Below are 17,436 nucleotides of genomic sequence, written 5' to 3' on the forward strand. Positions count from 1 at the left end.
GAGTCTGCAGATTTGCGTTTCAAGGGTAATTTTGGATTGGAAAACTATCCTGTAACTATCCTTACCGTAAAAATGTGAGGTCCATGCCAAACAGGATCCATATTTCGTGAGTTTTGCCCAACGGGTTACCAACTAGACACACAACCATTGCTAGCAAGTCTGTGAAACTGCATTTGCTAACATCCAAAAGCCAAATGCCAACATCATCAAGCTAACATGCTAACGGTGACAATGCTAACATGCTGATGTTTAGCAGATCATGTTTACCGTCTAAATTATCGCATTAGCTAGCTAGTTATGGCAAACATTCAATAGTGGTTCACTCATAATTGAACATCCTAAACTAATGCAGGCCCTAAAGATCAGGGGTATTCCGAAGTTATTACAATTCATCCTCTGGGCCCAGGAGTTCAAAACTTTTAATCTCAATCAGATCCGATCCCATTTTGAAATCCCATTTTTTGTGATCCAGGATCAGACAAATCGGCCAGATTTTGTCCCTGGAGTTCAAAGCAATTCAGGATAGGATCAGCCTGATCCAGATTACGATTTTTCAAGATGACTAGATCCTGAATATCAGTGCTTTAATCCTACCGATCGCCATCTAGTGGACATGAAAAATAATACAAGGAAGACAAGAGACCACATTGCAGAGACATCTATAATGTTTAATTATATTTTTTTATTTGAAAGGTGATGACAGATGATTGACTTTTTTTTTGTTGAAGATATTTTTACTTTAATCTAAATTACATTTGTGAATGACAATCTTTGCTGTTACACTTTTATGAGCATAAACATTTATGTCATCAACATTTGGTTGAAAAAAAATTAGGCCACCACAAACGTGAGCAAAAATGGAAAAAATAAAATGTATTTCCCATGAAGGCTAAAAATTGTGTATTATTTCAGTTAACAAACTTTGCCATCTTATTTAAATTGAAACATATTTTAAAATAAATTGTACAGTACATTTTGCTCTGGTAATCCACTGGAAATCCACCCCTTTGGTGGGATCAGGATAATCCAGTTTTTTGGGATCAAACTGATCCCAATCCTGTGTTGTCGGTTTGAACTACACATTTTGAAGATTTGATCCAGATTAAAGCTTGGATTGGATTTCCTGATCTGATCGGATATGAAAGTGATCCTAATCCTGTTTTTTGGTTTTGAACTCCCCAAAATCCAAATCTGATTTGATCAGATAGGGATTAAAAGTTTTGAACTCCTGGGCCCTGGGGACCATGAATGTCTGCACTAAATTTCATGGCAATCCATTAAACAGTTATAATAGTTATGTAATATTTCAGTCCGTACTAAAGTCTGACGGACTGATCTTCACACCCCTTGAGCCATGGAGCTAACAAACACTGAATCTTGTTAGTGAACGATTTGGCTTCCTCTGATGACAACTAGGACATGTATTTTGTTAGTGAAGATGCATAGGATAACTTTGATTTATACTTGACTGACGTGTCTGATAACGTTATGCATAATAGAGCTCTGCAAAGATTTCCCTCAGATATGCTGTTGCCTAACATGACAACTACACACAGCTGTGAATCATCAATATTTCCAGCATGTATCACTGCTAGAACTTGTTGAGAGACAAGGGGACAGCCGCCTGATGAATTGTGCAGATCACTTCAGTGACGTTATTATCTCACAGGGCTTCACCTGTCAACAGACCTCCGCTGTTCAGGTGTCAAAACATGAATATGGATTGTTTATTCTGTTAAGAGACTTCACCGTGCACATTCCAAACATAGCGTCCTTCGACTTCCACTTACCTGTTGAATGAGGTGGCATTCCCATTATGCCAAACTTCACGAGTCTCTGTTGATTGATTTACAAAGCGGGTGAAGCCAAATTCCAAGTCCAAATATACTTGATGTAGTATGTAGTAGTATGTAAATCTAATATGACGTTTCTCCAGTAGTGGAGCAAATCTACAAGTTTGAGGTATTGTACTTTACTAGAATATTTGACTTCCATGCAACCTTGTGCTTCTACTACAATATAGTTGAGAGGGTGTATACTTTTTCTCCACCACATTTATTTCACAATTGTTTCACAGATTGAGGATTAACATTCAACACATGATGAGCTTTAACGATATGATAAACTGTTGTGGCTGTATACATAACACGTAAAATATGTAACATTTACGCATCTGCCAACCACCTAAACTTATGTTGGTTGAAATATGTTTATTATACCGTTTGCAACCATTTTCAAACCTATACAAAAATGTGTAATTTTATTTTCATTTGGTAGATGTAGGCAACACAAACACTATGTGCATTGTCAACGTTGTTGTTATCTTCTACATTTTCATACTACACTTTTTAGATATTGGTTGTTTTAAACCATATATTTTACCCATCTGGATCAAAGAAAAAACCTGACTATATGTTAGGAGAAACCAAACAGCTTTTGAGTTACGCTGAAATTTAAAGTGAAACCTCTGAAGATAATAAGTAATTATTTGGAAAACCTCCATAAATGACTAAATAAATGAATCCTAGAGAAGCTGATGATCTCCAGTAAACTCTATCTTTTCTTATTAAAACATTGCACATTATGTGTTTGAATTACATTTTTATGCAGTACCTTTATTGATAATGTATACTGTAGTATTGCTACTTTTACTACACTAAAGGATCTAGATACTCCACAGCTGATGTGCTAATCTCCCTTTTATTTGCATACAATATGATGTCGTAAAACAAATTGTACAACAACAGGTTGGGTTGTAAATAAACATATTGCAGTCCACTACAGTTGCCATTGGTGATGTTAAAGGCTGTCACTCTCATGTGACAGATGTACCGCCCCCCCCCCCCCCCCCCCCCTCTCTTACCCCCTCCCTCTGCTGGAGAATCAGGGGTCCTGAGAGCTGCTAAATGGTCTGCTTCAGAGCCTCATTACCTAATCACCAGCACCGCCAAGACGGCTAAGACGCAAATGATTAGGGAAGACTGTCATCTGCCATCTATAAATGTTGACGTATTTCTCTGAAATCATTCTCACTTTTGTTTATTTTTTATATATATTTTTCTAATAGTTTTAACAGAAGGGTAAAATATGCATGACCAGACACTCAGCACTTCATGCAGATTGACACACAAGCCTGTTTTGCTGCACTTAAAGCCCCTTTTAAAGGAACTTACTTTGACACTGTAAGCTGGTTTCTTACAGCTCTGACACTTTCACACGACAAAAAAAAATGTAATATATTCCTAAGTATTTTTATTGTATTTGTTATGACTTTCGTGTGACTCCCACTGTGCTTGTTCATGTAGATGTTTATTTCTTTCCCATATTCTCTGCAAATAGCTAATGATTTTTTGTGGCAAAATCAAACCGCTGTTTCACATTCGATCTGAAGAAGTCAATGTCATTGATCCTGTGGCTCTGACGGCTTCTATATGTGTTCATGTAAAGCGGTGTTGCTGCTGCCAAAAAATTATAATTCTATACTGATGCTCTCTCTGTGTTTGTGTCCTTTCTCTGCAGGTGCTTTTGAGGATGAGGATATCCTCCATGTTGAGGGAACAGTGGACCCAGTGAGGGATATGGAGATCATCCACGAAGAGCTGAGGCTGAAGGATGAGGAGATGATCGGCCCTATTATTGACAAGCTGGAGAAGATGGCCATTAGAGGCGGTGACAAGAAACTCAAACCAGAATATGTGAGTCAATGTCCCAGTAGGCCCTTTGCTCCCCCTCACAGCAAGGCACAAATAATAACCCTCCCACACACATGGCAAAGAACAAAAAGTATGTTTTTTCGTAATCTCCCGCAATAGGTCTCACCCCTCCCCCTGCCCCATTTTTCCCTTTCTGCGATTGAAAGTGATCAGGGGTCAGGGGTTTTCTGCTGTAGAAATCATTAATAGGGAGTTACTTATTCAGCTGCTGACCCTGGGTCACAGCACTGGGCTAATGAAAGTGTTTCCACACAGCTCTTTTCATCTTAAGTAATACTCAAATCATGGCAGAGCTCTCGCTCATGCTTATACACCTACAGCAGCTCAGAAAATTGTATAAGGCCATACAGTGGGTGACATATATACCAATACCTGGCTATGAATACCGTAAATGTTTAGAATATTCTTTGACAGCAGATTCCTCGGTCATATGCAGAGAGGTGCAGGGCCAACTGCAAGGTAAGATCAGAAAAAAGATCACATCCTGGATCAAAATGTATGTGGAAGCGCACGCATTCAGATGGTGGTATTGTTAAGGTAATGAGGCTGAGCTGACAGTGTTAGCAATGATTTGGTTGTAAATGTCTCATGATGCACTTCTATCTTCGGAGCAGGATAGGATGGGCTAAACACGAGAGGGGATCTGGCCTTTCACTCGGAGCGGCATGCCCAATTTCAGGCCCCGGCACACCGAGGCTCTGACCACTCATTACACTAACGAGAGGGGCTTTTTCACCTGCTGCAGAGGCCCCGTGTCTGGTTGGTTCCTCTCAGACTAAACCCCCCCTTGCAGCAAACAGCACTTCCCCACACCCCTGTAGCCACACAGACAGGAGCCATTCAGGCTAGGCAGGTGGCCGCTTACGCACATAATTGCTAACAATTTTAGGCAATGAATAAAAATGATACATTACTTGTCAAAGGTTGTGCACACGTCGGCAAGTGAAATCTATAGAAAACCTCTTTAGACGGCAAAGAATGGTGCTTATCAAAGGCTGCAGCGAGCTCTTAGATGGGAGGGATTGTGTGATTGTCTCACAGGCTGCGTCTGCCGTTTGACACGCTCAGCTGTGCACAGACATACATACATGTTTATGTAAGCATCTATATGCAGAACATGTGGATGAAGAAAATGTACAGTATAAATGAAACAATAGTGTGTGTACTGTCTTCTGTAGAGCCACAGCATGCTCAGAAATAAATGGGAAATTCTAAGAAGATGGTGATTACTTTAAGACTCCTTAGATTTTTTTCTATTTACCAGTAAACTGCAAGACCTTTGAAATAAGATCTAATTTAAGTTTCCCATAATCTACAGGTCTTTTTGTGGCCGGGATTTTCATGAGCAAGAACTGCTTTTATTCCAATTATACTGAATTTACAATATTATGTTACCATTTCGATATCTGCGTATTGTCAGGATGTAATGCAAGCAAAACGTACATTCACATTTATAAAGCTGGATCAGTGGACATGTTGTTTACATTAATACTATTTTCACATTTATATAAGAGGAAGCAAAGTAAGAAGTAAGTAGTCCTTACTATGAATTAAAAACAATTAAAAATAATATACAATTCTTATGTAATTATATTAAAACCATAAAAATGTCCATGTTGCAAATCATAAAAATGAGAGCTTTATTCAGATAAATGTAGGCATTTTAATGAATTCCCTTTATATTTTAACTACTTAATAGTAACAATTTAACTTACCATATTTCTCTGAGAGGGAACTACTATTTATTTTAGTATCTAACTTTGCAGTACTGTATAATACTTTGTACACATTTTTGGGGAATTTGTATTTAATCCCTGCATAAAGAGAATGTGAGAAAAAAGACAATACATATAATAAGTAATAATGTTTAATACTAAAACTTAAAAGGATACCAGCCAGCGATAGAATGCTGTTAAATCAATTGGCAAAATTAATTTAAAAAATGTCTGTGAAGATTTTATAGGTTTGACTTTTCATAATGTATTGCTGCCACACTCACTTGAAGATTTTCTGTTTATAAAAAGGGATTTTGTAAAAAAAAACAAAAACAAATCAGACATTTTGAATTTATTGTAAAATAGTATATTCTGGTTAAAATATGTTGTCTGGATAAAAAAGTGATAGAATATTTCATTGTGAGTTTCAGGTGAATGTGTGTGCATGCAGCAGCACGGGGCTCATATGTATGCATTGTTATGAAGATTTAAATGCATTCTGCCTGTGCTGTGTTTACAAGAACATTGTTTCATTGCTTTTGTCCGTGTGAATCCTCAAAATCCCCCACCTTACAAAACAATAATAAGAAGCCGGCCCACCAGCGGCGTTTCATGGTGGCAGGCATATGTGTTTGACCCCTGTGGGACCTATATGCCTTTTATTAACACCTGCCTGTTAGAGCAGCGCTGCACGGCGGCTGCGAGCTGATGAGGGAAACCTGGAGCGGGTTCAGCCTGTGTCACTGGCCGTTTGCTGTTTCCATTTCACAGATGATTAATCTCTCTGTGAAGACTTGGGACGGCGCGGGCGGAGTGTATGCAGCTCTTCCTGCGCTCTCTCCCGCTGGCTGCACTCTGGCTGCCTGACTAAAAGGCCTTTAGAATTCCTGTGGAGAGAGATGTGCAGAGAGTGAATGCAGCTGGCTGGGGGTCAGTGTGTGGAGCTTTTTCTGCCATTGTGTAATTGAGGCTCTGGCAGGATTTTTTCCTCAGTTCTTTCAAAAGGGAGTATGATTGTGAAGTGCTGCAAGGGTTTGGGGAGGGAAAAGGAGGTAGAGGGAGTGTTGCAGGGGGTGGGGGAGTTTTTATATGAAGGGGGAGGTCAAGTTGACAGGAACAAAAAGAATGTGTTCCGCTAATTTCTTTGGGGCTGGATCAACAATAATAGGCTCAATTTCTTTATTACAAATTTTATAACTACCTCCCTCCCATTTTCCCACCCTTTTCCGCTTCCAGATCCTGTCAAGGCCCAGACTTGCCTGTGGTCTCAGCCCACAAGTACTTGAGTAATGAATGTGGCATACATAGCTGGAAATGCTCAATATTTTATCCAGAAGAAACAGTGAATAATTAGTTCTGTATCTCACTAGTGCTTATTCAGTATGACTGCGTTCTGCTAAGTGCCTGAGGAAGGACTAATAATTCGCACCTAACTAACCAAGTTCCAATTAGTTCCCCGCTCTTTCCAATTTAGTCTTCTCTCTCTATCCTTTTCATTAAACAGTCCCGAAGGAATTTTGATGTTCAAAACTGTGACTCTAAGCGAGACACCCCAGAAGGCATTTTGTCATGATTTAAAGGAGGGAAGGGGGTCTGGTGCATGCCATCCCTGTCAGAGCCAGGCCACTGCTGCTTGAATGCGAGCACAGCCATTGTTCATTTTGGCATCAGGATGCCATGCATTTAGGAAATAATTACCCCATACCCTGCTGGGTTTATATTCTTTTTCATCTCCTTTAATGGCTTCTTGTTCATTCTCTTTTAACCCCAAACAGGACGTTACGTGCAAAATCAAGAGCTGGGTTATAAATGAAAAGAAACACGTCCGCTACTATCACGATTGGAACGTCAAGGAGGTAAGCCTTTGATGTTGCAAATGTATTATTGTGATTTATCTTGATAATCTTTTCATCTGACCTAAAACAATAAAATTGCTGTTTCCTCCTCTTTTCCCTCAAAATCAAAGGTAATATTATGCACAGTCTTTTGTTAATTTTATTTTTGACATTACTTTTGTACAATCTAAGGACATCTGGCCGTGCTGATCATAATCTGGTGGCTTTAAAGTCGCTCCCCACCGTGCCTATACACCAGACCCTGATTTGATTTGGCATCACTTATCTCTGTCTGTTCTGTCCTCAAAGGCTGCTTTGGGAAGTTTGGATTCTCAGTACTTGTCCTGTCTGTCTCTGCACAGATCGAAGTGTTGAACAATACTTGTTTTTGACATTGAAACCAATGATTTACCTTGTTAACCTCTCTGAGAAAGACTACATCAGGAGAAAGAACAAATGGCAAGTGCTTGGAAGAAAGGCGGGAGCTGACTCATTCCACTTATTAATCATCATCTAAGAGCTTTTCTGCGACTTATACGGATTGATTTAGAATAACTTTGATTGAATCTGCATTTCAGCTACAAGAAGTGTGTGCGCATGCGTCTGCATATTCCTGAACTGGAGTGTGAGAAGTGTGTGTGTGAGTTAACCTCCCTGATCTACTGACTGCGGTCTCCTGCTGACAGAAAGGGTCATAATGTGTGATAATGTGTGTAATAACTGTGTGAGAGGATCTGCCTGGAGGTGGCACTAAGTGTGCCCTAACACAACACCTGCAAACCCCAACCAGACACTGCACTTCATTAAGCGCAAACTAGCATATGGTCTCCATTTTCTTGCAAATTTTGACATATCATATGGAAGGCTTTAAATGACAAAAAACAAACAAACATGTGTACATTCAAACTCCGACACGTAATTAATGTTGTGTGGAGAGAACCAATAAATCACAAGGGTTATACTCTTTGAGCATTTATCTATCTATGACTGTTTTGGCACAAATATGTTCACAATATTCACATGTTGTTTTAAAAAGTATTACTTTTCAGCTACGAAACTCGCCTGGATTACAATGAAAGCACAACAAGCTGATTACAATTTTTTTTTTAATGCTAACAGGGATTTCCTCCTTTTTCTCTTCAGAATCAACACACTTTTAATACTAAACTTATTTTCTGTGTTTTAAGCTCTGTCTTCTCAACAACACTATTGGCCACAGTGAGAGCAGATCTTGAAGGCTGGTGTTAGACATCCATTATATCTGAAAGGGCTACTTTTCAACACTCTGGCCCATTTGTCAATAGCACCAACTTGTGGATTGTTATCGCACTTTTCCAATTTGCCCTCTAGGCTTGTGGTGTCAGTTCTTACAAAAATTATTTCTAGTGTTTTGCTTGGCAGCGTTGTATTACAAGGGAAGTTGTTTACCTATGACTTTTTTTGAGAATGTGTCGACACGAAAGTATGAGTGTCAGACAGAAGGAGGGGGAAGAGAAGTCGTAAATCAAATGATTCATGGCATGTGGAACACCCGTCATCGGTAGGAAGAGGTTGTTTTTTTCATGTTGCGTGTGTGTGTTTTAACTGTGTGAAACGCAATAAATCTTAGAGCGTTTTAAACAGCCAAACACTAGTGCTCAGGTGTCCTCAGGGCGCCACGATGAACAATGCTGACTTCAAAGTGTTGATGTTTGACAAGTGATGAGTCACTTCCCTTGTCCAGAGAGGAGCTCACACCTGTATGGAGATGATTACAGGTAGATCTAGCTGGCCCTAATTGTACAATAAATGCTGCTCTCAGCCCTAATGGCAGCTAGTCTGCAGCAGAGACGCCAGACTGCCATTTGGCTGTCGCCATGCTCCCGTGTTTTTCCACCAGCATAGTTGAGATGATGATACGGTTAAGGACTATTCAAAGCAAACAGCAAGACAAATTGCAATCTCAGCTTTAATGTGAGGAGGAAAATAGGGTGAATCCTAGAATGAGGCAAATAAGCCAATCTCATCTGTGTCTCTCAGGACATCCATTCAAGCCATTTCACAGGTTCCATTTTTTTAAGTACTGTTTTATATTCTAGGTTTGTTGTTCAGTGAATGCTGCCACTCAGGCTGTTGGCTTATGTTATTTATTTCAATACAACACACTTTATTTCCTGAGTTTAATGCATGTGTATTCATTTAACAGACACTCAATTGCAGGTTGTAGACACACAAGTGATTATTGCGATAGCTTTTGTCTCATGGGAGATTACAGCAGTTTTATCAAACGGTTTGAGGCTCCAAAAACAGTCCATTGTTAGCCAAGATCATCCTGTTTGGAGTATGGGAACCACATACCAAGCTGCCCTTGTTTAGACAAGAATACACAGTATTAGCTTTAGCGAGCCATCATTAATGGAGGGATCAGACGAGGAGCAAGGCCTCCTTTCATCCCCAGGTTCTCTGCTGGAGACAGTACATCATTTACTGTTGAGAGGAGCACATGGCTCCAATCCTATACAGTGTATGTGTATGTGTATGAGAATGCGTTCATGTGCATGTTTGAAGTCTGTTTCAGAGGCGACTCCATGCTCATTTGGATGCTGGCGTAATTGCGGTGTGGAGATCAAAGGCTCGCTGGCCGAGTGATGTTCCCGAGGAGACTTTACCACACAGCCCTCTCCTCTGTGCAGAGGGGGCCGCCTGCTGCTCACCGCTCCCCTCTCCCCTCTAACCATGCACTGCCCCCTGCACATCCCCGCTCGTAAAAAATGATTAAGGCCGCATTTGTCATGTGTTTATGACTGAGAGGCATTGCGTGATAGGGAATGGCATCTACAAGAGTCTATCAAGAGCTTTCTCCTCTTTCCTCGGCGTCAGTGAGCTGCGTGGAAGACTTTCTCTCTGAGCCACATGCCGTAGTTGGTGTGTTAGAGAGGGTCATTAGAGCACTGTTGATGATGTGGTGGTCTGCCCAGTGTTACTGTGTTTTCACTTGTCAGTTAACTTATTGTTTGTTTTACAAGCTTGTGGCCTCGCCATCTTTATCAGTTTTTATTCATTTAAATAGCTTCAATATCAGATATGTATTCAATCCTCCTCAGAGAACTAAGCGCAGTCTTATTTTGCAATGGTAAAAAAAGCACAATGGAAAATACTCCAGGAAAGCTTCGATGTTTTTCTTTCTTTTTTCCTTCTTCTTTGGGACAATGTGCATTAAAGTAAATTGATGCCTCTTAAGTAGATGAGTTGACCTTTAAGGAAACCAGCAAGTGTGACCTGTCTGTGAGTGCCTCTGCCTGTGTTTCCTGGTGAGTGTAAGAACTGCAGGGTATATTGCTCTGCTTTTATTAACTGTGTGTGTGTGTGTGTGTGTGTGTGTGTGTGTGTGTGTGTGTGTGTGTGTGTGTGTGTGTGTGTGTGTGTGTGTGTGTGTGTGTGTGTGTGTGTGTGTGTGTGTGTGTGTGTGTGTGTGTGTGTGTGTGTGTGTGTGTGTGTGTGTGTGTGTGTGTGTGTGTGTGTGTGTGTGTGTGTGTGTGTGTGTGTGTGTGTGTGTGTGTGTGTGTGTGTGTGTGCTTTCATGTGTGGGTCAGGGTAGTAAGGGTATGCGCACATGATTTTGCTTCTAAATGTGTGTTACATTAGGTACCTCTGTCTTTATGTTTGGGAAACCACAACTGAACTAGCCACATACCACAGCTGCTTTTCCAAGCAGCCTTTTTAATCACGTTTCTTTTTTACCTGTAACATTAAATCCCCACGTGATATATGTCTGGAAAAATGAATTGCATATATGCCATTTCCAACTCTAATGTTGAAAAGACAGCTCAGTTGACTTATGTTCAAAAAGCACTTGTCTGGTTTGATAGAAGCAAAGGCCTCTTTCCGATATAGGGTGCCAAAGAAAAGACTGTCGACACCTGTCTATAAGTCAAAGGATATGGTTGGAGATATTCTATTATTTTTGTTATTGTCAACAAATGTAATGAATACAAATAAAGGTCCATCTTATCGTATCTTATCTTAATAATCGATCTTAGTATCCAACCACAGTTAAAGAAAGAGAAGAAATAGTTTTTTCCTGAGTCTGATAGTTGGCCTGTAGGAGGAGCTTTGACAATTAAAGTAAAGGAAGCTCTGACTCAGGACAGTGAAAGCATGTTAGAGCTCATATTTCCTTACAAGCCTTATCCTAACAGATCATGTGGTAAATGCATTATTCATTGGCTCAACTTAAGAGTTGTCTTGTATTTGGTTATATGCAATTTTTTGTATTAAAGAAACTGAGCAATGAGTTAAGTTCTGAGTACCATTCAAAATTCAGAGACTGAAGAAAAACTGAGATGAGGGGAGACTATGATTCACTGAAAGCCACTCCATGAAAGCAGTCACTACAGCCCACTTCAGCTCCTCCAAACCATAATTCCCATAAACACAACCAAAACTTTATTGAGTGCAAAACCACTGGCTCCAAGTTTTTAGGAGCTACTATCTGAGGAGTTAGAGTTCCCTTTTCAAAGCCACAAGGGAGATATACGATCCCTTGCTCCTTTATTTTGTGCACAGCCGTCCACTCTCTCCTCATTCAGTGTGGGAAACGCTTTCCCATGGTGAGATGTGTCCCCTGCCCACAGTCAGTCCTAATGGATGCCTTTAGCTAGCTTTCAATGAGAGAAAACAACAGGAGAGGCTGTGTTATACAACTGAAACAGATGGTACTAATAGAGTCCTGTCGGTCCAGTTAGCCTGGTTACTGACTGACCCTAGTCAAGGTGATGAAAGGACACTGCTGACATGTCACATGTCACCCCGTTGTCTTTGTTGTGTCTTGGTGGTGAACACACAGTGCTGTGGTTGTACCTAATGAGACAGACCCTAAACATAAGAACAAAAGAGACCATGGAAGCTATTGCTGTTTCTCACAGTTCATAATATATGTAGGCACCTCTGTCGAAGCACACAACATGCTTGCTTTGCTTTCTTCTGAAGGCGCCCTGGGAATGGTTCCCCTGCAAAGCCAAACTTTGGCATTGCAAACATAAAAAGAAATGTCTGCTAGTTTTAAAGTCTGTCTAATGATAGCTTTGGCTTTTTGAGCTGTTCTTTTTATTATCTTAGCGATAAGGTTAAGCCCGAACACACATGCCGCAGTGAGTTGCCTGCAGCTTTGGCAGCTCTAATGAGACAAATAAATGAATTTAGTGTTGCCACATACAGCTCCTAAACGCTTATTATCAGGATTATTGTAGAACTGTTATGAATCAGAGAGGGGAAAAGAAGATGCAGGATTGGAAGGGGACATGATTGGCTGATGTTACATATGTCCTTGATTACCTTCCTTCTGCTTTTATTCTAATAAGTGGCATTCTTTGTACTCCCTAGGACAGCTAGACAGTCTGACACACGATGAGAATAAATATTGCATGTGGTAGACATTAAGCTGTCATCCTGGAAAAAAAAAAAGAAGAGATGGAGAAATCCGTGTGGTGTTCTTCGGCGCTACACTTTGCCTGCTCTTGTCACAATTGTCACATCTTGATGACTCCCCCCACTCTACCCCAGCCCCCTTATTTTCTCTCGCCCAGTCAACTGCCTTGAATGACAGCATGGATACCCCATATAGAGAATTATTTTGGGTGATGTACAATGTACCATAGCTTTGATAATGTCTCCTCAACAACCATCGTAAAGACAAAATTGGGAAACATGTTTTTAGGGGTTTTATCTATCACGTGCAAACATTTAAAGTACCAAGATGCGTCTTTAAAACATTTAATGGGTGCAGTTATCAAAGAAAAAAGTTGTTCAAAAAAGCTTGTTACCAGCATACCCTCAAGGTTTGTTTCAGATATGATGTGCGATGATGCTCTTAATTAAAGCTGCTCCCATTGTGCCTGCGCTGGGTTCTGTTTCCTCCAGCCTGTGATTGCTTTGAAGGCTGAAAGAAGTTCACAATATTGGAGATAGTGTGTGTGTGTGTGTGTGTGTGTGTGTGTGTGTGTGTGTGTGTGTGTGTGTGTGTGTGTGTGTGTGTGTGTGTGTGTGTGTGTGTGTGTGTGTGTGTGTGTGTGTGTGTGTGTGTGTGTGTGTGTGTGTGTGTGTGTGTGTGTGTGTGTGTGTGTCAGTGTCAGATCTCCTTCCTTCTCAGAGACTGATGTGCAATGGCTTTTTCCATCCGGCCAAGGCCACAGGGAGCAGAGAGCGTCTGCACTCTTGTCGCCCAGAAGCCCACCAATGGGAGGATGAAAAGCTTCCCACAGAGCCCCCGACTTCCCAGCCTCAAAAGCCACCATGAGCTCATACCTCTCATATCTGTCTCCCTTCACAGGGGAAGGGAAGAGGAGGGGGTTTGTATGTGCCGTGTGCCGCAGCATCCTAACCCCCTGGGATGCTGTTCCCTGCAAACTGGGATCAGCATAACACAGTCCCCAGGTTTATTACTGGATGAGTCTGAACCTGGCGTGTAAGCCGGCAGCTGGCAAGATTTGGGAAGGTGCTCAGTAATATGTTGGTATTTGACCTGTGTGCTGAGGTGCCATTACGGTAACACCTGGATTCAAGGCTTTTATTGTCATTTGTGCATAGCTACAGTGTAGATATGTCAACGGAAATCTTAGGTCACAGGCTCCTCAAACAGTGCAACACAATACAACTAATAAAATACTGCAAGTAAATACAAGTAAAATAGCGCAAGGAGAGTCTATACAAGAAATTGGAATGTGATATATTAGATCAATAATTTGTAAGTTGCAAACAGATGAATGTTATAGATGTTCTTTCAAAGGTTCAGCTGTTTAACAGTCTTATGGCCTGGAATGTCCCTGAGTGTGGTGGTGCGAGAAGGCGGCAGACAGAACAGTTTGTTGCTGGGATGATGGGGGTCTTTTGTAACCTGGCCAGTATTCCCAAGTTATTTAGGACCGCCTGCCCGATCCCCTTCCCCGGGTGTGTCACTGATGAAGCTGTAATGGATGCAGGTAGTGGATTACTCTTCAGGTGTGTCAGCAGTCAATTGCATCTGAAAGGAGCACTCAAACTGGAGATGATGGCCCACCTTTTACAGGCTTAACTCTTAATAAAGCCAACTTGTATGAATGCATGTCAGACGCAGGCCCAGGTTATTGTCTCAGGTAGCTGCCCCTGTACTTTAGAAACTCCCATTGTTTTCTCCTCCTGAGCCATTTAAGCAGATCAAAGCTCTGACAAAGCCCAGGGAAGCCCCGGGCGTGCGGAAACACAGGAATTATCCCCCCCTCAGGATTCCCACACAAAAAGACAAATAGACTAGCCCCAGAGGGTGGCCCCCTGTGGGATGTCTCCATTCACAGGCAGCCTGTTGTGGAAGCACCAATTGCTGTTTTTTTCTTCTCTCATTTCACAATATATTGTGCTTTAAATTGGATGCATTGTAAATACAGCAGGCATCAAATCTAAAGCTTAGAACAAATAACACAACATGTTTTTTGGTATAGATAAACAGGTATTCACTCACACTGCTTGTTTTTATCAGTTAACAACATAAACCAAAACATTATAATAATTGCATATCATGTTTTAGATTTGTAAGAGTTTGATAATGGAACTATTTTTCCTCCTTGAATCGAGAGCAGCGGGAGAAGCACAAACATGGCTTGTTCCTTAGCTTTGTTTGAGCCTTCAAGCTGGTGAATGATTAGCAGAAATAATGTCCCTGTCACCCTTAATCACATTAAAACGTGGTTAACATTTAATTTTTCCCACTTGATATGCAAAAATTTCCACTTGATTTGCAGCAAAGGCCATTGGAATTCCATTATAAAAAGAATAAAAATTTCAGGCATCATTTGTTCAGAGAGGGATATCAGGACCAGAAAGTGCTGAATCTTTCTATTAACTGAGCAGTGAGAGATGGCACTCAGTGCTGGGACATAATGGAGACTGACAAGACACACACACACACACACACACACACACACACACACACACACACACACACACACACACACACACACACACACACACACACACACACACACACACACACACACACACACACACACACACACACACACAATCTCGGTCACTGGATTTTTGTGTGTAGCTCAGACTTTTACAACAAATATTTTACAAGAACAAATATTGTATCTATCTTTTTCTCATTAGGATATTTTACATTTTCCCTTAAATTATTTTTGATCTTTCTTAAGCAGAAACCTACGTTGTACATATTTTAGATGATGCTATACTTTACATACAATAGCCTGCACTGTATATTAAGGCTATATTATTGATAAGCAAACGTTTGTTCACGGCCTACCTCTATCAAGGTTGTGTTAATCAATATAGTCTTCTTTCTGAGGTGTGTTGATTCTCTTTTGTAGTTGTAGTATATAATTTGATTGGTTGATTACGTTTTGGTCTTTTTTGTATTACTTTAAAGTCTTTGTTTCCTTGTTTGTATTGTTTGTTAGGACCCCTCTAAAGTCACATGGTTTATCTCAAAGAGTTTATCCTCATGAATAAACTTGTACAACAACAAAAATAAATAATGCCAGCATTTCAAACATGTTCTTGAGGAGATACTGAAACGATGCCGCTGAGCAAGAGCAAAGAGTCCTTGATGTATAGAAAAGATGCTTCTCCTTGATTTCTCTGAGATACAGATTTACATGGAGACCTTTATGACTCAGAACTTCATGGAGAATCTGCAGCATGTTTTACATAAACATTTCCCCAATTTACAATTCCTCGTAGAATTTCACACAAATAATTGGAAAGGACATAAATACAAATTGCAAAGTGGCATGGGCAGACAGCGGGGAAGTTGACAGAATCTGTTTTGGGAGCCGTGTTGACGGAGCATCAAAGCTCTTAATTGACAGTGCTTTGTTTCTGGAGTTGAGGGAAGGGGGAGTTTCGTGTTCCTGTGGCAAGGTGTTTGTCTGGTCCTGTGTCACTCAGTGCAAGGACCCAGAGGCCCCCATGCTCATTTGCAGCTCACGTTCTCCGTCTCGGCATCACATTATTAAAATCATCCCTCAGCCTTCTACGGAGAGCCTCTTTGTTACTTGGCTGGCTTGGCTCAGCTCTGTCAAGTCTTCACCAATTACAGTCTCAGGTACAATGGTCTATTCAAAGGATCACAGCCCTTGACTGGTGTGGAGAGAGTGATTTGTGAATCATTATTCAGCCGCCTGTAGAGTACGCAATACCTGAGGAATGCAAATAACGTGCCACCAAATAGACAGCTGTGCGCCTAAAAGTGACAAACTACTGCTGTTATTATCTCAGATTGGATTTTTCCCCTCTTGGAGCGCCCGCCATCTCCTGTCTTCAGCTTTTTCGGGCTTTGACTGTGTTTTATTTTTCTGTCCTCTATTGGAGAGACATTGGTCGAATACCTCATTGCGGTGGCAGTCAAACGTCAGCTCCACACCCAACAGAAAGGGAAATATTAGGTTACAGCTCTTAATAGATGTGCATCCGAACAGACAAAGTGGCATATGAGGCATTTCAAAATTTACCCTGTAGTGTTATCTTATCTTGTTGGGAAAAACATCCAATCAAAACAAAACTGTGCTCTCCCTGCGCCCGTTACCCTGTCATATATTGTATATTGATAATCATTATGTGGCAGCAGTGATATGGTGTAGGTGATAAAGCAGTGACATTGTTATTGGAATAGATGTGGTATTGAGGTGGTCGGGTTCCTCCCAGTCTTTGATTCTTATGGGCTTTAAACAGGAAACTAGGATTACAGATAATGACAGGGACCCCTTTAGAATCAATCCAGCCTAGGAGCTGTGTCGGGGCCGCCGTGTGAAAATGGATTTGTGTGATGCTGTTCTTTGAGACCTGTACAATCCCAGCCCGAGAGCTGGTGGGGCTAATCTCATAATTGCCCTAACCCCCTTGTATTGTTCTGACTGAAAGTTACCATTAAGTGTGAGGATATCTTTGTCATGCAATGTCAGGTGTCCCGCTGGACTGGGAGACAAAAAGAGAGAAAAACATCAGGTGGTGAAGAGAACAACAAAGACATTTATAAGTAAGGAGACACTTTGCGGTTAGTTTGTCTACTCCTTCTTTGCTCTACGGTACAAGGTCAGTTGGGGTCTATTTGTCAAATTTAGTAAAGGCTTTGTGGTGTTTTGAAGTAAATACTCTCCTACACAATCCTTGTAGTATACTTGTACTTGATAATTTCAATTTGTT

The 17,436-nt window shown here is 40.9% G+C and overlaps 1 protein-coding gene across 1 annotated transcript in view; it reads left to right on the plus strand.

The window, feature by feature from the left end:
- The window catches only part of LOC307029701 (obg-like ATPase 1), a 38,963-nt gene that overhangs the window by 14,828 nt on the left and 6,699 nt on the right, over positions 1–17,436 (plus strand). Inside the window, exons 5-8 of the mRNA XM_079665779.1 lie at positions 3,520–3,695; positions 7,204–7,284; positions 16,183–16,339; positions 17,155–17,269. Coding sequence (XP_079521905.1) covers positions 3,520–3,695; positions 7,204–7,284; positions 16,183–16,339; positions 17,155–17,269 — 529 coding nt within the window. The remainder of the gene's footprint in view (positions 1–3,519; positions 3,696–7,203; positions 7,285–16,182; positions 16,340–17,154; positions 17,270–17,436) is intronic.

This window comes from Notothenia rossii, assembly GCF_949606895.1.
Source record: "Notothenia rossii genome assembly, chromosome: 2".
NCBI classification, from domain to species: Eukaryota; Metazoa; Chordata; class Actinopteri; order Perciformes; family Nototheniidae; genus Notothenia; species Notothenia rossii.